The sequence below is a fragment of the Oncorhynchus kisutch genome, linkage group LG1 (genome assembly GCF_002021735.2).
Source record: "Oncorhynchus kisutch isolate 150728-3 linkage group LG1, Okis_V2, whole genome shotgun sequence".
NCBI lineage: Eukaryota > Metazoa > Chordata > Actinopteri > Salmoniformes > Salmonidae > Oncorhynchus > Oncorhynchus kisutch.
The window spans coordinates 12,963,616-12,988,517 of NC_034174.2; the positions used below are offsets into that span (position 1 = coordinate 12,963,616).

The 24,902-nt window shown below is 42.5% G+C and overlaps 1 protein-coding gene across 7 annotated transcripts in view; it reads left to right on the forward strand.

The window, feature by feature from the left end:
* LOC109899269 (immunoglobulin-like and fibronectin type III domain-containing protein 1) overlaps positions 1–24,902 on the forward strand; it is a 41,055-nt gene that overhangs the window by 11,752 nt on the left and 4,401 nt on the right. For all 7 annotated transcript variants that reach the window (XM_020494342.1, XM_031831073.1, XM_031831263.1 and 4 more), the window contains 12 exons: positions 5,286–5,404; positions 5,658–5,799; positions 8,310–8,437; positions 8,720–8,861; positions 12,443–12,561; positions 15,366–15,507; positions 16,031–16,149; positions 16,450–16,591; positions 16,699–16,992; positions 17,166–17,468; positions 24,376–24,552; positions 24,721–24,849. In XM_020494342.1, coding sequence (XP_020349931.1) covers positions 5,286–5,404; positions 5,658–5,799; positions 8,310–8,437; positions 8,720–8,861; positions 12,443–12,561; positions 15,366–15,507; positions 16,031–16,149; positions 16,450–16,591; positions 16,699–16,992; positions 17,166–17,468; positions 24,376–24,552; positions 24,721–24,849 — 1,956 coding nt within the window. The remainder of the gene's footprint in view (positions 1–5,285; positions 5,405–5,657; positions 5,800–8,309; positions 8,438–8,719; positions 8,862–12,442; positions 12,562–15,365; positions 15,508–16,030; positions 16,150–16,449; positions 16,592–16,698; positions 16,993–17,165; positions 17,469–24,375; positions 24,553–24,720; positions 24,850–24,902) is intronic.

Genomic DNA, 24,902 nt, shown 5'->3' on the forward strand with positions numbered 1-24,902 from the left:
ATAACCAGGGGAATATCGCCACCCCAAGGCAGAGCAAGAAGAGAGAGACCTGTTGATTTGGCGTAGGATGCATGGCATTCGCCCTGAGGAGCATGTTAGCTGTCCGATGCCACCTGTGTCAGTTCCTCGTACTCAGCCTGAAACTTGTGTTAAAGTTCCGTAAGCTATACACACCAGGTCTCCAGTACACCTTCACAACCCGGTGTGTCCTGTTCCTGCTTCTCGCACTAATCCTGAGGTGCGTGTTCTCACCCCGGCACCACCAGTACCGGTACCACGCACCAGGCCTCCAGTGCGCCTTGCCAGTCCCGAGTGTCTGGCTACAGTACCCAGTCCAGAGTGTCTGGCTACAGTACCCGGTCCAGAGTGTCCGGCAACAGTACCCAGTCCGGATCCGCCAGAGTCTCCCTCCAGTCCGGATCCGCCAGAGTCTCCCTCCAGTCCGGATCCGCCAGAGTCTCCCTCCACTCCGGATCCACCATAGTCTCCCTCCAGTCCGAGTCCCCCTCCAGTCCGGATCCGCCAGAGTCTCCCTCCACTCCGGATCCGGAGCCGCCAGAGTCTCCCGCTAGCCAGCCAGGAGCCGCCAGAGCCATCAGCCAGCCAGGAGCCGCCAGAGCCGCCTGTCATGCCGGCGATACTAGAATCTCCCTCCTGTTCGGTGCTGCCAGAGCCGCTCCTCAGTCCAGAGGCGCCTTTCCATCCAGTGGCGCTCTCTATGATGATCTTCAGTCCGGGGCCCGCTGCGAGGGTCCCCGCTCCAGAAGCGTCACCTAAGTGGGCCAAGACTGAGGTAGCGTGGGGTCCACGTCCCGCACCCGAACCGCCGCCATGAAAAAGGCCCTCTCGGACCCTCCCCTTCTGATTAGGTTTTGCGGCCGGAGTCCGCACGTTTGTGGGGGGGTACTGTCACGCCCTGACCTAAATATTCTTTGTTTTCTTTATATATTTTGGTTAGGTCAGGGTGTGACATGGGTGATGTATGTGTTTTTGTACTGTCTATGGATTTTGTAGGTTTATGGGGTTGTTTACCATCTAGGTGTTTATGTATGGCTGTGGTTGCCTAGATTGGTTCTCAATTAGAGACAGCTGTTCATCGTTGTCTCTGATTGGGAACCATTTTTAGGCAGCCTTCTTCTTTGGGTATTTCGTGGGTTATTGTCTGTCTAGTTGCCTGCGTCTGCACTGTTTATATATAGCGTCACGTTCGTTTGTTGTTTTGTATGTTTGTTTTAGTGTTCTTTCTTCTTTAAATATAGAACATGTATTCACATCACGCTGTGCTTTGGTCTCCTCACAACGACGATCGTACGACAATCGTACGACGATCGTGACACAGATAGGCTCTATTCATGGATTTTCTATGTGATTCCATATTTATACATGTCGGAGAGGCATGTATGTTCTACATAGAAATAGACTATCTGAACGTTCCAATACGTTGCATCCTGCTGAATGTGCCCCAGAGGTGCATTGACTACTAAGTCCATAAATGTATATTGTCAATAACCTTTTTTTTTTTACTAAAAGCAAAAAATGTACTTATGTTTGTTTCACTTCAAATAGTATATTTAAGCAATAAGGCCCGAGGAGGTGTGGTATATGGCTAATACAGTATACCACGGCTAAGGGCTGTTCTTATGCATGACGCAACGCGAAGTGCCTGGATACAGCTCTTAGCTGTGGTATATTGGCCAAATATCAGAAAATCCTGAGGTGCCTTATTGCTACTATAAACTGGTTACCAACCTAATTAGAGCAGTAAAAATAAATGTTTTGTTATACCGATGGTATACCGTCTGATAACATGGCTTTTAGCCAATCAGCATTCCGGGCTTGAACCACCTAGTTTATAATCATTTACAGTGGGGAGAACAAGTATTTGATACACTGCCGATTTTGCAGGTTTTCCTACTTACAAAGCATGTAGAGGTCTGTAATTTTTTATCATAGGTACACTTCAACTGTGAGAGACGGAATCTAAAACAAAAATCCAGAAAATCACATTTGTATGATTTTTAAGTAATGAATTTGCATTTTATTGCAGGGTTCTTTGCAGGCCAGTCAAGTTCTTTCACACAGATCTCAACAAACCATTTATGTATGGACCTCGCTTTAGGCACGCGGGCATTGTAATGCTGAAACAGGAAAGGGCCTTCCCCAAGTTGGAAGCACAAAATTGTCTACCAAACATTACAGTTGGCACTATGCATTGGGGCAGGTAGCATTCTCCTGACATCTGTCAAACCCAGATTCACCCAGATGGTGACACGTGATTCATCACTCCAAAGAGTCACCTTTCCAGCTGACACTTGAAATAGCACATGGTGATTGTAGGCTTGTGTGTGGCTGCTCGGCCATAGAAACCCATTTCATGAAGCTCCTGACAAACAGTTATTGTGCTGATGTTGCTTCCAGAGGCAGTTTGGAACTCGGGAGTAAGTGTTGCAACCAATGACAGACGATTTTTATGCAGTACGCACTTCAGCAGTCAGCGGTCCCGCTCTGTGAGCTTGTGTGGCTTGCCACTTCGTGGCTGAGCTGTTGTTGCTCCTAGACGTTTCCACTTCACAATAATAGCACTTACAGTTGACCAGGGCTGCTCTAGCAGGGCAGAAATTTGATGAACTGACTTGTTGGAAATGTGGCATCCTATGACGGTGCCATGGTGAAAGTCACTGAGCTCTTCAGTAAGGCCATTCTACTGCCAAAGTTTGTCTACAGAGATTGCATGGCTGTGTGCTCTATTTTATACACCTGTCAGCAAAGGTGTGGCTGAAATAGCCGAATCCACTCATTTGAACGGGTGTCCACATCATTTTGTGTGTATTTATAGTGTATTTATAAAAATGCCAATATACAGATGAGATCATGAGGAAATATGTGATGCATTACCTGTCTAGATTATCCTGACTACGGTAGGATGTAAACTCAGCAAAAAAAAGAATCGTACACTCACTGTCAACTGCGTTTATTTTCAGCAAACTTAACATGTGTAAATGACTGACTGACTTTCCCAAAGTAAACCGCCTCTTTGCAAAAATCTCTGAAGCTGGAGAATCACGTCTCCCTCACTAGCTTTAAACACCAGCTGTCAGAGAAGTTTACAGATCACTGCACCTGTACATAGCCTATCTATAAACAGCCAATCTATCTACCTACCTTATCCCCATACTGGTATTTATTTTATTTATTTATTTCGCTCCTTTGCACCCCAGTATCTCTACCTGCACATTCATCTTCTGCCAATCTACCATTCCAGTGTTTAATTGCTATATTGTAATTACTTCGCCACCATGGCCTATTTATTTCCTTAACTTACCTCATTTGCACTCACTGTATATAGACTTTATGTTTTCTTTTTGTCACGGTCTTCCTCCTCTTCATCTGAAGAGGAGAGGCGAGAAGGATCGGAGGACCAAAATGCGGTGTGATATGTGTTCATCATTAATTTTAATAAAGAAACAACTGAACACTGAAACACACTATACAAAAACAATAAAACGAAATAACGACCGTGAAGCTAAAGAGAACTGTGCTGACACAAGCAATCAACATAGACAATCACCCACAAACAAACAGTGAATCCCAGGCTACGTAAGTATGATTCTCAATCAGAGACAACTAATGACACCTGCCTCTGATTGAGAACCATACTAGGCCGAAACATACAAATCCCCAAATCATAGAAAAACAAACATAGACTGCCCACCCCAACTCACGCCCTGACCATACTAAATAAATACAAAACAAAGGAAATAAAGGTCAGAACATGACACTTTTGTTCTACTGCATTATTGACTGTATGTTTTGTTTATTCCATGTGTAACTCTGTGTTGTTGTATGTGTCGAATTGCTATGCTTTATCTTGGCCAGGTGCCAGTTGCAAAAGAGAACTTGTTCTCAACTAGCCTACCTGGTTAAATAAAGGTGAAATAAAAAAATTAAATAAAAAAACACAGGGGCTACTCAGGGGTGGGTGCTCAGCCCCCTCCTCTACTCCCTGTTCGCTCATGATTGCATGGCCAGGTACGACTCCAACAGCATCATTACATTTGCCGATGACGCAACAGTGGTAGGCCTGATCACCGACAACAACGAGACAGCCTAAAGGGAGGAGGTCAGAGACCTGGTCGTGTGGTGCCAGGACAACAACCTCTCCCTCAACGTGATCAAGACAATGGAGATGATTGTGGACAACAAGAAAAAGAGGACCGAGCACGCCCCTATTCTCATCGACGGGGCTGCAGTGGAGTAGGTTGAGAGCTTCAAGTTTCTTGGTATCCACATCACCAACAAACTAACATTGTCCAAGCACACCATGACAGTCGTGAAGCGGGCACGACAAAACCTATTCCCCATCAGGAGGAAAAAATTAGACATGGGTCCTCAGATCTTCAAAAGGTTCCACAGCTGCACTATTGAGAGCATCCTGACTGGTTTCATCACTGCCTGGTATGGCAAGTGCTCGGCCTCCGACCGCAAGCACTACAGAGGGTACCTCGAACGGCCCAGTACATCACTGGGGCCAAGTTTCCTGCCATCCAGGACCTCTACACCAGGCGGTTTCAGAGGAAGGCCCAAAGTTGTCAAAGACTCCAGCCACCCTAGTCATAGACTGTTCTCTCTGCTCCCACACGGCAAGCGGTACCAGAGTGCCAAGTCTAGGTCCAGGAGGCTTCTAAACAGCTTCTACCCCCAAGCCATAAGACTGCTGAACATGTAATCAAATGGCTACCCAGACTACTCGCATTGCACCAGTGGTATCTCTGCTAGGTAAAGCCCCGCCTTATCTCAGCTCACTGGTCACCATAGCAGCACCCACTCGTAGCACGCGCTCCAGCAGGTATATCTCACTGGTCACCCCCAAAGCCAATTCCTACTTTGGTCATCTTTCCTTCCAGTTCTCTGCTGCCCATGACTGGAATGAATTGCAAAAATCTCTGAAGCTGGAGAATCACGTCTCCCTCACTAGCTTTAAACACCAGCTGTCAGAGAAGTTTACAGATCACTGTTCCTCTCTGTTGTCATCTATGCATGGTCACATTAATTAACTCTACCTACATGTACATACTACTTCAACTAACTGGTGCCCCCGCACATTGACTCTGTACCGGCACCCCCCCTGTATATATTGTTATTTCACTGCTGCTCTTCAATGATCTCTTACTCTTATCTGTATTTTTTTAAACTGCACTGTCGGTTAGGGGCTCATAAGTAAGTATTTCCCTGGAAGGTCTACCTGTTGTATTTGGCGCATGTGACATTGATTTGATTTTATCCAGGTGTTCAATTCCTTAATGGACTGGCTGATATTACTGGCAGCCTCGGGGAAACAGCAGAACTGTCCTGCAAACTGAGCCATGAGAACTGTGAGGGAGTCTGGCTTAAAGACGGGCAACTAGTGAGTGCAGTATTCTTAAATCACACAAATAGAATGTTCTTCGACCCTGTTTCAGGAGACACACATGTTGTGCAGGCTTTTGCTCCAGACCAATACTAACACATTTGATTAAACTAAACAGCTTGAAGATGTGTATTTATTGTCAAAGTTAAATAATACCCATTTGCAAATAAGCTATGACAGTTGAATGAACAACAAGAAGCTATTTTCAGTCCCCTCCTGGATTGAATCCATTCTCTATTTCTGTCATCAGCTAACCAATGAGGATGGGCTGAAAATCATCCAAGATGGAGCCAGTCACAAGCTGGTAATTGAAAACTGTAAAAAAGACGATGCAGGAGTCTATTCATTTGAGGTGGATGGTCATAAATCTGAGGCAAAGTTCACTGTTTCAGGTAAGGATGGACGGTTACTGTGGATTGCATCCAAGATCAGGAAATGCTTCTGTAAGGCTATTGTTCCCTTGATTAGAGCACTTTAAGATAGATGGAATGTGTCCCACATAAAACAATGATACATCATTATATACATGTATTTATTCACCTGTTATACATGTGTTAATACTTTTTTTAGCAACCAATAAAAATGTATTCTAACGGTAGGCCTATGTAACATAAAAATGTAATCTAACGGTATGCCTATGTAACATAAAAATGTAATCTAACGGTAGGCCTATGTAACATAAAAATGTATTCTAACGGTAGGCCTATGTAACATAAAAATGTAATCTAACGGTAGGCCTATGTAAGGTAATTTATAAATCACAGTAAATACAGTGCATGTTTGGAAAGTATTCAGACCTCACATTTTGCTACATTACAGTCTTATTATAAATTGATTAAAATGTTGTTTTCTTCTCCTCATCAATATACACACACAATACCCCACAATGAAAAAGTAAAATCAGGTTTTAATAATTTTTTAGCAAATTTATAAAAAATAAAACACTGAAGTATCACGTTTACTTAACTATTCAGACCCATTACTCAGTACTTTGTTGAAACACCTTTGGCAGCGATTACAGCCTCGAGTCTTCTTGGCTCTGAGCTTGGCACACCTATATTTGGGGAGATTCACCCATTCTTCTCTACACATTCTCTCAAGCTGTGTCAGGTTGGATGGGGACCGTTGTTGCACAGCTACTTTCAGGTCTCTCCAGAGATGTTCTATCACGTTCAATCTGGGCTCTGGCTGGGTTTCTCAAGGACATTCAGAGACTTGTCCTTGCATTGTCTTGACTGTGTGCTTAGGGGTGTTGTCCTGTTTTAAGGTGAACCTTCCCCCAGTCTGATGTCCTAAGCGCTCTGGAGCAGGTTTTCATCAAGAATCTCTCTGTTCGTTGCTCTGTTCATCTTTCCCACAATCCTGAAAAGTCTCCCAGTCCCTGAAAAAAATCCCCACCACATGGTGCTGCGACCACCATGCTTCACCGCAGGGATGCCAGGTTACCTCCAGACTTGACGCTTGGCATTCAGGCCATCAGACCAGAGAATCAAGTTTCTAATGGTGCGAGTCCTTAATTAAGGTGCCTTTTGGCAAACTCCAAGTGGGCTGTAATGTACATTTTACTGAGGAGTGGCTTCTGTCTTGCCGCTCTACCATAAAGGCATTGGTGGAGTGCTGCAGAGATGAATGTCGTTCTGGAAAGTTCTCCCATCTCCACAGAGGAACTCTGGAGGTCTGTCAAAGTGACCATCGGGTTCTTGGTCACCTCCATTGCCGAGGCCCTTCTCCCCCAATTGCTCAGTTTGGCCGGGCGGCCAGCTCTGGGAAGAGTCTTGTTGGTTCCAAACTTCTTCCATTTAAGAATGATGGAGGCCACTGTATTCTTGGAGACCTTCAATGCTGCATACTTTTTTGGTACCCGTTCCTTGATCTGTGCCTCGACACAATCCTGTCTCTGAGCTCTAAGGACAATTCCTTCGACCTCAAGGCTTGGTTTTTGCTCTGACATGCACTGTCAACAATGGGACCTTATATAGACAGGTGTGTGCCTTTTATAAATCACGTCCAGTCAATTTAATTTACCACAGATGGACTCCAATCAAGTTGTAGAGACATCTCAAGGATGATCAATGGAAATAGGATGCAACTGAGCTCAATTTGGAGTCTCATAGCAAAGGATCTAAATACTTATGTAAATGAGGTATTTCTGTTTTAATTTTATAAATTTGAAAACAATTCTAAAAACCTGTTTTTGCTTGATCATTGTCAGGTATTGTGTGTAGATTGCTGAGGATTTTTGTATATATTTCATCCATTTTAGAATAAGGTCGTAACGTAAAACAGAATGAGGAAAAGGTCAATGGGTCTGAATACTTTCCGAAGGAACTGCATATCCCAAAACAAAAGCATGTCAATATCTCGGATGTTAGAATGTTTTGCATGTCATTTCCAAATCACCTTAAAATGGATTGTCTAGCTCAATAAAGTTACTTTGAGATGATCTGGAAATGGAATACAAAACATTGGATATACTGTATTGACTTGCATTGGATTTTGGACAAAATTGTTTTAAAGTTTGGAGACAGTGGCCATGTAAACAAAACCAAAGCATGGTTGCTGTCTTACCTTGTCCATAGACTGCTTACAGAGTAAGTCAACCAATATGTAATTTTTAATTTGAGTGAACTATCCCTTTTACTTTGTGTATCTAGTTCCATTGAGTAAGAGCATATACAAAATGTTTGCGATTTACAGCAGAGATTTGTGGTGCATTACAAACTTTGACATTATACTAAACTATCCTGCTGCTGCAGGAATATTTTCCTGCTGTAAATCAAAATGGTTCATATAAGATCCTACATCTGTATGACAATTTACGGCTAAGATAAGGAAGGTTCTGGTGCATTACACACTTAGAGACTATATTATTACGATTTCTGCTGTCTTTATTTATTAATAGATCCAGGTGCTCAATTTGTTGGATGCGGACTCTCTGATATCGAAGTTAAATTTGATGAAACAGCAGAGCTGTCCTTGACACTAAGCAGTCCGAATGTTGAGGGGTTCTGGTTTAAAGACGGGAAAGAGGTGAGTGCAGTGTTCTTCAATCCCCAAAATACAGTCAGTGTTTATTTCAACCTTGGTCCAGGAGCCCACAAGGTGTGCAGGCTTTTGCTGCAGCCCAATACTAACATATGTGATTCAACTAAACAATAGCTTGATGAAGATAAATCATGATGGGAAAAACGCAACTATTGAAGTAATTCAAGTGAAAAGTAACTATTTGGAAAGATTATATGACAGCTACATGACAAACTAGATGATATTTTCTCCTGTTGGATTTCATGTGTTCTCTATTTCTGTAATCAGGTACCTCGTGGTGACAGGGTGAAAATCATCAAAGAAGGAGCTAGTCACAAGCTGGTCATTGATAACTGTAAAAAAGACGATGCAGGAATCTACCACTTTGAGGTGGATGGTCGTAAATCCAAGGCAACGCTCACTGTGCAGGGTAAGAATGGACAGTTACAGCATACGGGTTACATCCAGGATCCGGAAATGCATCTCTAAGGCTGATGTTCCCTTGATTAGAGCACTTTAAGATACTGTAGATGAAATTGAATGATACATCATTGTTGAAGTATGTTGATTAACCTGATATACTGTACATCTCCGTTCATTCCAATATACTTTCTCCCCTGCCAACTCTGACAATTGCTGTTATGAACATGGATAACAATTCATCACCTCACTTGGTATGTAACATTACATTGCTGCTGTTCTCTGTCATTTCTAAGACACAGTAATTATATAACTTGCTGGTCTATATTCATTATGACAAATGACAATGTGGTATAACATTTTAAACCACCATTTTGTGAACTTCCTAAACAATCTATAGTCCCCATCATTATCTTGTCAATAGTCATATGTAACCTTGTTCATTTTCGGTTCATTGCTATTGCATATGTCTTGAGCATACAGTTGTAGGATCTTAATTTGTTTGCTAATAGTTGTATTCTGAGGTTTAAAAAAGGCTTATGAAGTTTGTAATTTCCACTTAAAAATGTCAGACTTGATTTGCCCAAGCGAAAAATGTTTCGAACACAAAATGTCCATTAATTATAATCCACATACAGTTGAAGCCGGAAGTTTACATGCACATTCGCCAAATACATTTAAACTCATTTTTAACAATTCCTGACATTCAATCCTAGTAAAAAATCCCTGTCTTAGGTCATTAGGAAAACAACTTTATTTTAAGAATGTGAAATGTCAGAATAATAGTAGAGAGAATGATTTATTTCAGCTTTTATTTCTTTCATCACATTCCCAGTGGGTCAGAAGTTTACATACTCCCAATTAGTATTTGTTAGTATTGTCTTTAAATTGGTTAACTTGGGTTAAGAACTTCGGGTAGCCTTCCACAAGCTTCCTACAATAAATTGTGTGAATTTTGGCCCATTCCTCCTGACAGAGCTGTTGTAACTGAGTTAGGTTTGTAGGACTCCTTGTTCGCACATGCTTTTTCAGTTCTGCCCAAACATTTTCTATAGGATTGAGGTCAGGGCTTTGTGATGGCCACTCCAATACCTTGACTTTGTTGTCCCCTCTTAGGGCTAGGGGGGCAGTATTCGGAAGTTTGGATAAATTACGTGTACAAAGTAAACGGCCTGTTACTCTGGCCCAGAAGCTAGGATATGCATATAATTGGAAGCATTGGATATAAATAATGTCTGTGAGTATAACAGAACTGATATGGCAGGCAAAACCTGAGGAAAATCCATCTGGAAATCTTTTTTTTTTTGGTCACAGGCCATTTCAATATTAGTCCATGGAATACACAACTAAATAGCTCCCAGATTGCAGTTCCTATGGCTTCCACTAGATGTCAACAGTCTTTATAAAGGGTTTCAGGCTTGTTTTTGTATTAGCAAGTATTTGTAGTCTTTTAAGGTGTCCCTCATTAGTACTCTATTCTTGTGGCGCTCGTGAATTTGGGATTCCTTTGTCTGCATGTTGAACGAGTGGAACGGGTGGATTACTGAATCAAACGCACCAACTAAACTGCCTTTTTGGGATATAAAGAAGGACTTTATCGAACAAAATGCCCATTTGTTGTGTAGCTGGGACCCTTGGAATTGGAAACAGAGGAAGATCTTCAAATGTAAGTGATTTATTTTATCGCTATTTCTCTGCTGGTTTGGAAAATGTTTTTAATGCTGGTTTACACGGGGCGCTGTCCTCAGTTAATCGCATGGTATGCTTTTGCCGTAAAGCCTTTTTGAAAGCTGACAACGAGGTTGGATTAACAAGAAGTTAAGCTTTTAAATGATGTAAGACACTTGTATGTTCATGAATGTTTAACATTACAATTATGTCATTTGCCGTGCGCTAAGAGGTTTAAGCCATTTTGCCACAACTTTGGAAGTATACTTAGGGTCATTGTCCATTTGGAAGTCCGATTTTTGACCCAGCTTTAACTTCCTGACTCATGTCTTGAGATGTTGCTTCAATATATCCACATAATTTCCCCTCTTCATGATGCTATCTATTTTGTGAAGTGCACCATTCCCTCCTTCAGCAAAGCACCCCCAAAATATGAAGCTGCCACCCCCGTGCTTCCCTGTTGGGATGGTGTACTTTGGCTTGCAAGCCTCCCCTTTTTTCCTCCAAACTTAACGATGGTCATTATGACAAAACAGTTATATATATTTTTTCAGACCAGAGGACATTTCTCCAAAAAGTACAATCTTTGTGCCCAAGTGCGGTTGCAAAACCGTAATCTTACTTTTTATGGCGGTTTTGGGGCAGTGGATACTTCCTTACTGAGAGGCCTTTCAGCTTATGTCGATATAGGACTCGTTTTTACTGTGGATATAGATGTACTTTTGTACCTGTTTCCTCCAGCTTCTTCACAAGGTCCTTTGCTGTTGTTCTTGGATTTATTTGCACTTTTCGCACCAAAGTACTTTCATCTCTAGGAGACAGAACGTGTCTCCTTCCAGAGCGGTATGACGGCTGCGTGGTCCCATGGCGTTTGTACAGATGAACTTGGTACCTTTAGGCATTTGGAAATTGCTCCCAAGGATGAACCAGACTTGTGGAGGTCTCCAATTTTTATCTGAGGTCTTGGCTGATATCTTTTGATTTTCCCATGATGTCAAAAAAATAGGCACTGAGTTTGGAGGTAGGCCTTGAAATACATCCACAGGTACACCTCCAATTGACTCAAATGGTGTCAATTAGCCTATCAGAAGCTTCTAAAGCCATGATATAACTTTCTGGAATTTTCCAAGCTGTTTAAAGGCACAGTCAACTTAGTGTATGTAAACCTCTGACCCACTGAAATTTGTGATACAGTGAATTATATGTTTTTTATTTTGTATCCGTTATTTTACCAAAGAAGTTGACTGAGAACACGTTCTCATTTGCAGCAACAACCTGGGGAATAGTTTCAGGGGAGAGGAGGGGGGTGAATGAGCCAATTGTAAACTGGGGATTATTAGGTGACCATGATGGTTTGAGGGCCAGATTGGGAATTTAGCCAGGACACCAGGGTTAACACCCCTATGATAAGTGTCATGGGATCTTTAATGACCTCAGAGAGGTCAGGACACCTGTTTAACATCCTACACAGGGCAGTGTCTCCAATCACTGCCCTGGGATATGTTTTTTTTTAGACCAGAGGAAAGAGTGCCTCTTACTGGCCCTCCAACAACACTTCCAGCTGCATCTGGTCTCCCATCCAGGAAGAGACCAGGACCAATCCTGCTTAGCTTCAGAAGCAAGCCAGCAGTGATATGCAGGGTGGTATGCTGCTGGCAAATATGTAAAATTATCTGTCTGTAAACAATCGTTGGAAATATTACTTGTGTCATGTCCTAACCGGCTTGCCAAAACTATAGTCTTTTAACAAGAATCTTGCTGCAGGAATATTTTTCTGCCATAGCAAGATGGTTCAAATTAAGATCCTACATCTGTATGACAATTTACGGCTAAGATTATAAGGAAAGTGGTGACGCATTACCCACTTTGAGATTATACTAAACTATGATGGTTTCTGTTGTCTTTACTTATTTTTAGATCTAGGTGCCCAATTCAGCATTGGACTGTCTGATGTCGACGTTAAGCTTGACGCAACAGCAGAGCTACTCTGTGAAGTGAGCAGTCTAAACATTGAGGGGGTCTGGTATAAACATGGAAAACAGGTCAGTACATGAATCTTCAATCAAACAAATAGATTTCTTCATAATTGTTTTATTTAACTTTTTAGGCAAGTCAGTTAAGGCAAGTCAGTTAAGAACAAATTCTTATTTATAATGATGGCCTACCCCAGCCAACGCTGGGCCAATTGTACACTGCCCAATCACCAGGGTCTGTAGTGAGGCCTCTAGCATTGAGATGCATTACCTTAGACCACTGTGCCACTCATCCTTGGTCCAGGAGAACCACAAGGTGTGCAGGCGTTTGCTCCACACCAGGATTGAAGAACTCACAAAAGAGGGACTGTAGGTGGCTGATTTTGCCTCAGTTTTCCTCCTCCTCATTAACAAATGCTTCTAAGTCTAGATTTGTGTCTTGGAGACATAGTTTGATATTGGTGTTTCTTGCATGTTTATATCTTTCTTTTACTAGGCAAGTCAGTTAAGAACAAATTCTTATTTTCAATGACAGCCTAGGAACAGTGGGTTAACGGCCTTGTTCAGAGGCAGAATGACAGATTTGTATCTTGTCAGCTCAGGGATCCGATCTTGCAACCTTTTTGGTTACTAGTCCAACGCTCTAACCACTAAGCTATGCTGCCACCCAAGTTTTTAAATTGTCTCTGACAATCTACTCCAATATTAACACTCTGGTTTGAGAGTCCAAGAGAGAAGAATAATTGATGATTTTAAAACCAGCCTACACCCGGTTGTTATGACAGGTTTCAGTAAACATTGGCAAAAAAAATGTTCTCTCAGTTGTGTGTGGAAGTAGCTAGCAAGCTAGCTAACTTTAGCCAATTAGCTTTGATGCTTGACTGATATTTTGAGATCTATCGCTACCCTTCAGCTGGAGCGACTTGTGTGCGCTCCGAGAGAGAATTTGTGAACAAACACCATTTTAGTGGGCATTACATGAAATCAACACCCAACCTTCAAACATAACAAGGAAAGCAGAGACTTCACAGGTACTCCTATTCTCAGACTTTATCATTTTGAAAATACTGACTTTTCTTTTTAAATTATCATTTTTAAAGCTATTAGTGAATTTCGGGACTATATTTTACGTATTTGACTAATACCGATGCCACATAGGCGATAGGCCGTTTTCAACTGGGATTTCTTTTTTTCCGTGACATCCTCTTTATACGTCCTCTTTAAGCGTACTGTATATAGACAATAGTTATTGTCAGATGGTGGGGCGATCAACATTCAATGAGTTTAAGTGAAATCATGACAGGATCAACACAACTACACAGAACAAGAATATAAAACGCAAGCTGTAAAGTGTTGGTCCCATGTTTCATGAGCTAAAATAAAAGATCCCAGAAATGTTCCATACACACAAAAACGTATTCCTCTCAAATGTTGTGTACAAATTGGTTTACACCCCTGTTAGTGAGCATTTCAAATCAAATCAAATCAAATTTATTTAACCCTTCGTACATCAGCTGATATCTCAAAGTGCTGTACAGAAACCCAGCCTAAAACCCCAAACAGCAAGCAATGCAGGTGTAGAAGCACGGTGGCTAGGAAAAACTCTCTAGAAAGGCCAAAACCTAGGAAGAAACCTAGAGAGGAACCAGGCTATGTGGGGTGGCCAGTCCTCTTCTGGCTGTGCCGGGTGGAGATTATAACAGAACATGGCCAAGATGTTCAAATGTTCATAAATGACCAGCATGGTCGAATAATAATAAGGCAGAACAGTTGAAACTGGAGCAGCAGCACAGTCAGGTGGAAGTTGAAACTGGAGCAGCAGCATGGCCAGGTGGACTGGGGACAGCAAGGAGTCATCATGTCATTTCTCTTTTGCCAAGATAATCAATACACCTGACAGGTCTAAAATATCAAGAAGCTGATTAAACATCATGATCATTATGCACCTTGTGCTGGGGACAATACAAGTCCACTCTAAAATGTGTTGTTTTGTCACACAACACAATGCCACAGATGTCTCAAGTTTTGATGGAGCGTGCAATTGGCATCCTGACTGCAGGAATGTCCACCAGAACCGTTGCCAGAGAATTGAATGTTAATTTCTCTATCATAAGCCGCCTCCAAGGTCATTTTAGATAATCTGGCAGTACGTCCAACCGGCCTCACAATCGCAGACCACGTGTAACCACGCCAGCCCAGGACCTCCACCTCCGGCTTCTTCACCTGCGGGATCATCTGAAACCAGTCACCCGGACAGCAGGTTTGCACGATTGAAGAACTGTCAGAAAATGTTTCAGGGAAGCTCATCTGCATGCTTGTCATCCTAAGCAGGGTCTTGACTGCAGTTCGGCGTCGTACCTGACTTCAGTGCGCAAATGCTTACCTTCGATGGCAACTGTCATGCTGGAGAAGTGTGCTCTTCAAGGATGAATCCCGGTTCAACTGTACCGGGCAGATGGCAGACAGCGTGTATGGCGTTGTGTGGGTAGCGCTTTGCTGATGTCAACATTGTGAACAGAGTGCCCCATAGTGTCAGTGGGGTTATTGTATCGGCAGGCATAAGCTACGGAAAACGAATACAATTGCATTTTATCAGTGGCAATTTAAATGCACAGATATACCGTGACAAGATCTTGAGACCCATTGTCGTGCCATTCATCTGCCACCATCATCTCGTGTTTCAGCATGATAATGCACAAACCCATGTCGCAAGGATCTGTACACAATTCCTGGAAGCTGAAAAGCGTTTATTGTTGTTCAGTGTATTTCAGTCATGGAAATGAAAGTAACCATTAGGAAAGATTGTATGACAGATGAACGACAAACAAGAATCTCTTTCAGTCTGCTATTTCAATCCCTACTTCTGTGACCAGGTAACTCCTGATGACAGGGTGAAAATCATCACAGATGGAGCCTGTCACAAGCTTGTCATTGATTGCTGTCGAAAAGATGATGGAGCAGTCTATCGCTTTGAGGTCGATGGTCGTATATCAGAGGCCACACTCACTGTTCAGCGTAAGTGACAGACTGTTACAGTATATCAACATGTCATTACACCAAACTGTTTCCATTAGGTGGGAAATGACACTGCCTTGTCATCTGACATTCAGTGACACAAGATGTCATGACCTCTGATGTTATGTCTGTTTTATGACGGTGTTATGTTTTTGTCTGATAAAATTGTAAAACTATCATAGACAAATGTTTATTCACCTGTTATACATCTGTGTTCATTCTACTTTACACCCCCCCCCCCCCCCCCCCCCCCCCCACCCACCCACCCACCCACCACACACACACCAACCCTGTGACGATTGCTGTTATGGACATGGATAACAATTCATCACCTAACTTGGTATGTAACATTTTAAGTAAAATGTTGTTGTTCTGTCATTCATAAGACACAGTAAATATATATTCTATAACTTGTTCATCCATAGTCATTATGATAATGTTGTACAATGACAATAGTGACTTTATATACACACAGTCTTTGTGCATGACCATTTTGTTTCTCTTTACTTATTTATAGAACCAGCTGTTCAATTCATTTTGGGAGTGGCTGATGTCCAAGTTAAAATCTGCACACCAGCAGAGCTGTCCTGCAAACTGAGCAGTCCAAACTGTAAGGGGATCTGGTATAAAGACGGATTTCAGGTGAGTGCAGAATTCTTCAATAACACAAATAAAGTATTCAGCAACCTTTTGCTCCAGCCCGATAATATTTGATTCAGAACAATAGCTGGATGATTAGTTAATTAATTGGATCAGGTGTATTGATGTTGGACTAGGAAATCCTCCACCTCATAATGGTATATATAAAACCTTTATTCACCCTGACAAAACCCTCATCAAAGTGAAAAAGTACCCATTAGCAAAGATTCTGTTATAGCTGATTGAGAAACAAGAGTCTGTTTTCACCTATTATGTTTAAATAAATTATCTTTCTGTAATCAGGTACCTCCTGATGACAGGGTGAAAATCATCAAAGAAGGAGCCTGTCACAAGTTGGTCATTGATAACTGTAAAAACGACGATTCAGGAGTCTATCGCTTTGAGGTGGATGGTCGTATATCTGAGGGATCACTCACTGTGCAGAGTAAGAATGGACAGTTACAGTATGTGGGTTACATCCAGGGTTATGAAAAGCTTCAGTAAGGCTGTTGTTCCCTTGATTAGAGAACTTTCTTTTCTTTCATATTTAAGACCCGCCAACATTCAACATGGATTCTCTGAGAGAATTCTCTAAGCCGGTCATTGTGAGAGCATGTGAAACGGCTGAGTGGAAATTGGCCTTTTCGGGTGGTGACCCAATGAAGATCAAGTGGATCAAGGAGGATGAGGAACTCCTGGAAGGCCTCAATGTCAAGATAGAACAGACGGACATAAAAGCCGGCTTGTGTATTACCGATTGTCAAAGGAGGAACTGTGGAGAGATCAAAATCAATATAAAAAATGACTATGGTACATTGGAAGCCACATCCAGACTGATTGTTCTTGGTGAGTTAGGAAGCAGGATATGAAATTAGATTCCTGGCAAATCCGATGCAGAAAAATTTAACAAAATGCCTCAATGATCACATACTTTTCGCTTGAAGACTTTTGTGGAATATCACTAACATCTCATTCTGTTGTTAGGCTACATTTTCATTTTCATAGTTTTCTCCCAACAGACAAACCCACACCGCCACAAAGACCTGTGGAAATTGTGGAAACTTCTCTAACCGCCATTGAATTCAAATGGAAACCCCCAAAGGATGACGGTGGCTGTCCAGTCAAACACTACATTTTGGAGCGCCAGCAGGTGGGGGGAAGCAAGACATGGACAAATGTAGGGGAGCTCCCAAATGACCCCCTTAAATACAGGGATACTAACGTAAAGCCTGGGAAAAGATACTGCTACCACATCAGAGCGAAGAATGAGGAGGGAGTCAGTAATGCGTTGGAGACAGAGGACATCCAGGCTGGCATATTGTGTAAGTATTGTTAAAAATCCATATAGTTTAGAACAGATCTCTCAATCATTCAGTTATCAAGAGGGACAAGACAGGGATGCCTGGTGTCTATTTTCTTTAGCCACATAAACCCTAGAATCATAATTACAACTCATGGCTCAATCCGGGGCATAGAGATTGGTGGAGATCAACATGCGATCTCATTGTATGCAGATTACATTTTACTTTATTTAACTGAACCAGAACATTCTATTGATGGATACATAATGCTGTATCAGGATTCAAAGTGAATTATGAATCATAATTTCTCAAGCTTAGAAAGTAAATTTAAGTGGAAATGGACAAAGATACATGAAATACCTTGGTGTACTGATTCCATGCAATCTGGAGGAAGCCTATGAAATCAATTACTCTCCTTTGAATTCAAACCTATCTATTAATGTTCAGAGATTGAGATATGTCCCTATGTTTATGTTAAGTAGGGTCAACATAATCTAAATGAATATATTACCAAGGTTGATGTATTTATTCCAGACCCTGCACATTTCAATTCCAACCAACTTTTTAAATAAAATAAACTGCCGGCTCTCCAACTTTATTTGGAATGGAAAGATCTCAAGAGTCAAATTGACTGTTTTACAATTACCCTATAAAGCTGGCGGTCTTGGACTACCTCATATGAATATGTATTACTGGACTGCACAACTGCCTTCCCTTAAACAATGGACAGATGGCTATACTTGTGCAGGAAGGAGTATCAAAGCCATAAATATAATACCTTATGATTTACAATATATTCACTACTTCGGTTCCAAGGCGTTGAAGAAGAAACAGACAATCCAAAATTATATTGAATCTCTTCAACAGAATCTGGATGAACCTAAGGAATCTAGCATAGAAAAAAATACTGAAAGAATCTGCTTAGCCAGAGAAGTTGATTGCCAACTTATATCAAGGGTTGATTGAAAATCTACCTAATGGTTCTGAACCTAAAAGGAAAAAATGTGAAACAGATCTTTAGGAAGAAAATGAGGAGAACCATTGGTCACAGATATGTGAAAATGCTCATACCTGCTCCTACAACCTAAGACATGAACTACCGCAATTTAAGATAATCATAGGACTTACTACACTCCTGCCAGAATGCATGTATTGCTCCCAGAAATGTCATATCTCTGTTGGAGATGCAAAAAGCACAAAGGAACCCTATTACATATGCTGTGGGCCTGTGATAACTAACACCCTTTTGGTATACTGCATGTGCTATCATTTAATTTTGTCTAGGAATTTATATCAATCCATCCGCGTTATGTCTGTTGGGAAATGTAAATATAGGTGATCAATATTAGAGAAAGTTGTGCAATCAAGGTCTAATTGTTGCAAAACATGTATAGATTGGAAAGGCTCATATTCACCCTCAATAACTATTTGGAGGACTGAACTATCTAGTTACAGATTTGGTTACACACGGGAAACTGTTGAGCATGAAAAAAACAGCAGTCGTGCAGTTCTTAACACACTCTAATCGGTGCGCCTGGCACCTACTACCAAATAAATGTAAATTGTATTTATCACATGTGCCGAACACAACTGGTGTAGACTTTAGTGGAATATTTGCCTATGAACCTTTCCCAATGACGCAGAGTTTAAAAAATAATAATACAAAGTAGTAATTAACGTGAGGAATAAAACTAAATACATTAAAATTAAGCTATATACAGGGAGTACCAGTACCATATCGATGTGCAGAGGTACGAGTTACTTGAGGTAGATATGTACATGAAGGAAGGGTAAAGTGACTAGGCATCCAGCTGTGTGTGGACCATGTTAAGTCCTTAGTGATGTGGACACCAAGGTACTTAAAGCTCTCGACCCGCTCCACAACAGCCCCGTTGATGTAGATGGGGGGGTGCTTTACCCTCTTTCTCCTGTAGTCCATGATTAGCTCCTTGGTCTTACTGATGGCGAGGGAGAGGTTGTTGTCCTGGCACCACACTGCTACATCTCTGACCTCCTCCCTGTAGGCTGACTCATCGCTGTCGGTGATCAGGCCTACCACTGTTGTGTCGTCAGCAAACTTGATGATGGTGTTAGAGTCGTACGCGGCCTTGCAATCGTGGGTGAACTGGGAGTACAGGACTAAGCACACACCCCTGAGGGGCTTCCATGTTGAGGATCAGCATGGCGGAGGTGATGTTGCCTACCCTCACTACCTGGGGCCGATCCGTCAGGAAGTCTATGATCCAGTTGTAGAGGGAGGGGTTCAGTCCCAGGGTCCCTAGCTTGGTGATGAGCTTGGAGGGGACAATGGTGTTGAGTGCTGTAGTCAATGAAGAGCATTTTCACATAGTTATTTCCCGTCTTCTCCAGGTGAAAGAGGGCAGTGTGAAGTGCATTTGAGATTGCATCATCTGTGGATCTGTCGGAGCGGTATGCGGATTGGAGTGGGTCTAGGGTGTCTGGGATGATGGTGGTGATGTGTGTCATGACCAGCCCTTCAAAGCATTTCATATTTACAGTTGTGAGTGCTACAGGGCGATAGTCATTTAGACATGTTACCTTGGAGCTCTTGGGAACAGGGACAATGGTGGTTATCTTGAAATATTTTGGGATTACAGATTGTGGACAAGGAGAGATTGAAAATGTCTGTGAAGACACCTGCCAACTGGTCTGCGCATGCTTTGAGAACGCGCCCTGGTATTCCGTCTGGCGGCCTTGTGATTGTTAACCTTAAAAACGTTTTGCTCACATCAACCACGGAGAGCGAGATCACACAGTTATTCGGAAAGGGCTTTCCCACAAGGCACAATGTTCTATTCCTCGAAGCGAGCATGAAAGTTATTTAGCTCATTTGTTCTGCATCGCTGGGCAGCTCGCTGGGTTTCCCTTTGTAATCCGTTATCGTCTGCAAGCCCTGCCACATACGCCAAGCATTGTAGCCGGTGTAATAGGATTCCACCTTACTCCTATATTGTCCTTTTGCATGTTTGATGTCTCATCGGAGGTCGTAGAGGGATTTCTTGTATTAGTCCTTGTCCCGTTCATTGTAAGCGGTAGGTCTAGCCTTTAGCCCAGCATGGATTGTTACCTGTAATCTGTGGTTTTTGATCGGGGTATGTTCTTATAGTCACTGTGGGGACTGTTGTGTTAAACGCCTTAATGTTATCGGATGAATCCCAGAATATATCACAGTCTGTACTTGCAAAACAGGTTTGTAACCTTGCGTCTGCTTCGTCCGACCACTTCCGTATTGAGCGCATCACTGGTACTTCCTGCTTCAGCTTTTGTTTGTAAACAGGAAGCAGAACAATAGAGTCATGGTCAGATTTGCCGAAGGAAGGATGAGGGAGAGCTTATATAAGTTTCTGTGGTTAGAGTTGTATCACCCCTAGTGGCGCAGGCCAGGTCGCAGTTGCAAATGAGAATAAAGGTGAAATATGTTTTTTTTAAAGGAGACTTGTTGGTAGAAGAGAGGTATGGCGGTTTTAAATCTCCCCGCGTTAAAGTCTCTACCCACCAAATATTGTGCCTCTGGGTGAGCATTCTCTTGTTTGTCTATTGTCCCATACAGTTTGTTGAGTGTCAGAGCTGTGTTGACTTGTGAAGGAATTTAGACAGCCGTGATAATTACGGATGGGAACTCTCTTGGTAGATAAAAGGGTCTGCAGCTTACCATGAGGTATTCTATATCAGTTGAGCCAAAACTTGACATTTTCTTCACACTTGAAGAAGCATACCACTGCACTGAGGCTAGGTAACACGGTCACCACTGATAAATCCATGATTATCGAAAACTTCAATAAGCATTTCTCAACGGCTGGCCATGCCTTCCGCCTGGCTACTTCAACCTCGGCCAACAGCTCCGCCCCCCCCGCAGCTCCTCGCCCAAGCCTCTCCAGGTTCTCCTTTAACCAAATCCAGATAGCAGATGTTCTGAAAGAGCTGCAAAACCTGGACCCGTACAAATCAGCTGGGCTTGACAATCTGGACCCTCTATTTCTGAAACTATCTGCCACCATTGTCGCAACCCCTATTACCAGCCTGTTCAACCTCTCTTTCATATTGTCTGAGATCCCCAAGGATTGGAAAGCTGCCGCAGTCATCCCCCTCTTCAAAGGGGGAGACACCCTGGACCCAAACTGTTACAGACCTATATCCATCCTGCCCTGCCTATCTAAGGTCTTCGAAAGCCAAGTCAACAAACAGGTCACTGACCATCTCGAATCCCACCGCACCTTCTCCGCTGTGCAATCTGGTTTCCGAGCCGGTCATGGGTGCACCTCAGCCACACTCAAGGTACTCAACGATATCATAACCGCCATCGATAAAAGACAGTACTGTGCAGCCGTCTTCATCGACCTTGCCAAGGCTTTCGACTCTGTCAATCACCATATTCTTATCGGCAGACTCAGGAGCCTCGGTTTTTCGGATGACTGCCTTGCCTGGTTCACCAATTACTTTGCAGACAGAGTTCAGTGCGTCAAATCGGAGGGCATGCTGTCTGGTCCTCTGGCAGTCTCTATGGGGGTGCCACAGGGTTCAATTCTCGGGCCGACTCTTTTCTCTGTGTATATCAATGATGTTGCTCTTGCTGCGGGCGATTCCCTGATCCACCTCTACGCAGACGACACCATTCTATATACCTTCGGCCCGTCTTTGGACACTGTGCTATCTAACCTCCAAACAAGCTTCAATGCCATACAACACTCCTTCCGTGGCCTCCAACTGCTCTTAAACGCTAGTAAAACCAAATACATGCTTTTCAACCGGTCGCTGCCTGCACCCGCATGCCCGACTAGCATCACCACCCTGGATGGTTCCGACCTAGAATATGTGGACGTCTATAAGTACCTAGGTGTCTGGCTAGACTGCAAACTCTCCTTCCAGACTCATATCAAACATCTCCAATCGAAAATCAAATCAAGAGTCGGCTTTCTATTCCGCAACAAAGCCTCCTTCACTCACGCCGCCAAGCTTACCCTAGTAAAACTGACTATCCTACCGATCCTCGACTTCGGCGATGTCATCTACAAAATGGCTTCCAACACTCTACTCAGCAAACTGGATGCAGTCTATCACAGTGCCATCCGTTTCGTCACTAAAGCACCTTATACCACCCACCACTGCGACTTGTATGCTCTAGTCGGCTGGCCCTCGCTACATATTCGTCGCCAGACCCACTGGCTCCAGGTCATCTACAAGTCCATGCTAGGTAAAGCTCCGCCTTATCTCAGCTCACTGGTCACGATGGCAACACCCATCCGTAGCACGCGCTCCAGCAGGTGTATCTCACTGATCATCCCTAAAGCCAACACCTCATTTGGCCGCCTTTCGTTCCAGTACTCTGCTGCCTGTGACTGGAACGAATTGCAAAAATCGCTGAAGTTGGAGACTTTTATCTCCCTCACCAACTTCAAACATCAGCTACCTGAGCAGCTAACCGAGCGCTGCAGCTGTACATAGTCTATTGGTAAATAGCCCACCCTTTTTCACCTACCTCATCCCCATACTGTTTTTATTTATTTACTTTTCTGCTCTTTTGCACACCAATATCTCTACCTGTACATGACCATCTGATCATTCATCACTCCAGTGTTAATCTGCAAAATTGTAATTATTTGCCTACCTCCTCATGCCTTTTGCACACATTGTATATAGACTCCCCCTTTGGTTTCTACTGTGTTATTGACTTGTTAATTGTTTACTCCATGTGTAACTCTTTGTTGTCTGCTCACACTGCTATGCTTTATCTTGGCCAGGTCGCAGTTGCAAATGAGAACTTGTTCTCAACTAGCCTACCTGGTTAAATAAAGGTGTTCTCAACTAGCCTACCTGGTTAAATAAAGGTGTTCTCAACTAGCCTACCTGGTTAAATAAAGGTGTTCTCAACTAGTCTACCTGGTTAAATAAAGGTGTTCTCAACTAGCCTACCTGGTTAAATAAAGGTGTTCTCAACTAGCCTACCTGGTTAAATAAAGGTGTTCTCAACTAGCCTACCTGGTTAAATAAAGGTGTTCTCAACTAGCCTACCTGGTTAAATAAAGGTGAAATTTAAAAATTTAAAAAAAGAATGAAAAAAGTACTACGTGCATAGCATCATCATCCTCCACATTTCAGTAAGACATATAATGTTGCAGGTTTTCAAGTCTCTATGTTAGGAAAATCTCGAACAAATCTTATTCTCGAGTGAATGGACATTTGCAAATAAAATGGAGGGGAGCAACATTTGGTTTACTCTTTGCCTCAATTACACCAGGGCTCCACCTCGTCTCCTGCATTAAAGTCGTATTTGAAGTCAAAATCAAGGGTAGTAACTGTCGAGCTCATGTCCAGAAGTGCTTGGCATTCACATGATAATAGTATGAACTTTCTGTAAAAAAATGTTTTAACATAAACACGATACAAGTTACTAAATAGCAAAGTTGGATTGGAAAGCGTGAGATATTGTCCTTATCCGTCGGCGCCATCTTAATACATACACAATCCATGTCTCAATTGTGTCTTAAAAAGGCTTAAAAATCTTTCTTTAACCTGTCTCCACCCCTTCATCTACACTGACTGAAGTTGATTTTAACAGGTGACATTAATAAGGTATCATTGTTTTCACCTGGATTCACCTGGTCAGTCTATGTCATGGAAAGAGCAGGTGTTCCTAATGTTTATACATTCAGTGTGCGTTTTGTTTTAGTTTTTTGTGAAGTCCTATTATTTGTATCTAAACTAAGCAAATCAGTATTTTTACATGAAGAAAGTGTTCTGCCTGACAGGACATCCAGATAGATCGTTCTCTTATTCTACACAGCACATATTTTTGCTATATCGACTTTACATACAGCTTCTGTCATTCCTAGGAAGTATTCTCCACTGTGATTTGATTTGGCACTATATGCATGGTAATGGAAAGCAGAATAACAAGTTTTCCTCTCAGGTTACCCAGGACCCCCTTCGGCACCCAAAGTGGTCAGTGCCTTCAAGGACTGCATCAACCTGGTTTGGTCTCCCCCTATCAACACTGGAGGAACTGAAACTTGGGGTTACAACCTTGAGAGACGCAAGAAGGGAAGCAACTTTTGGAGCCCTGCAAACCTAGATGGGCCTATCAAAGGTGCGGCCTCCTCATAGCCAATGGCTCAAGGAAATATATCTACAAATGTGTTAATTTACCTGGAAGTGTACAACAAGAACCTTTCATAAAAATATATAACTTGCAACTGAGACTTTGTAAGTATTTTCTGGCATAATGATACTCTGAACTTTTTTTATTTTCTCTCAGACACAACGTTTGCATTGAAAGATGTTACTGAGGGAGCAGCTTATGAATTTCGAGTGTCAGCTATTAACATCTCTGGTGTCGGCGAGCCCAGTCCTCCCTCTGTTATAGTCTTTGCCAGAGATCCCAAGAGTAAGTCATGGTCATCAAAACCATTTATGTTTTTGAAATATTAGAACTTTCAA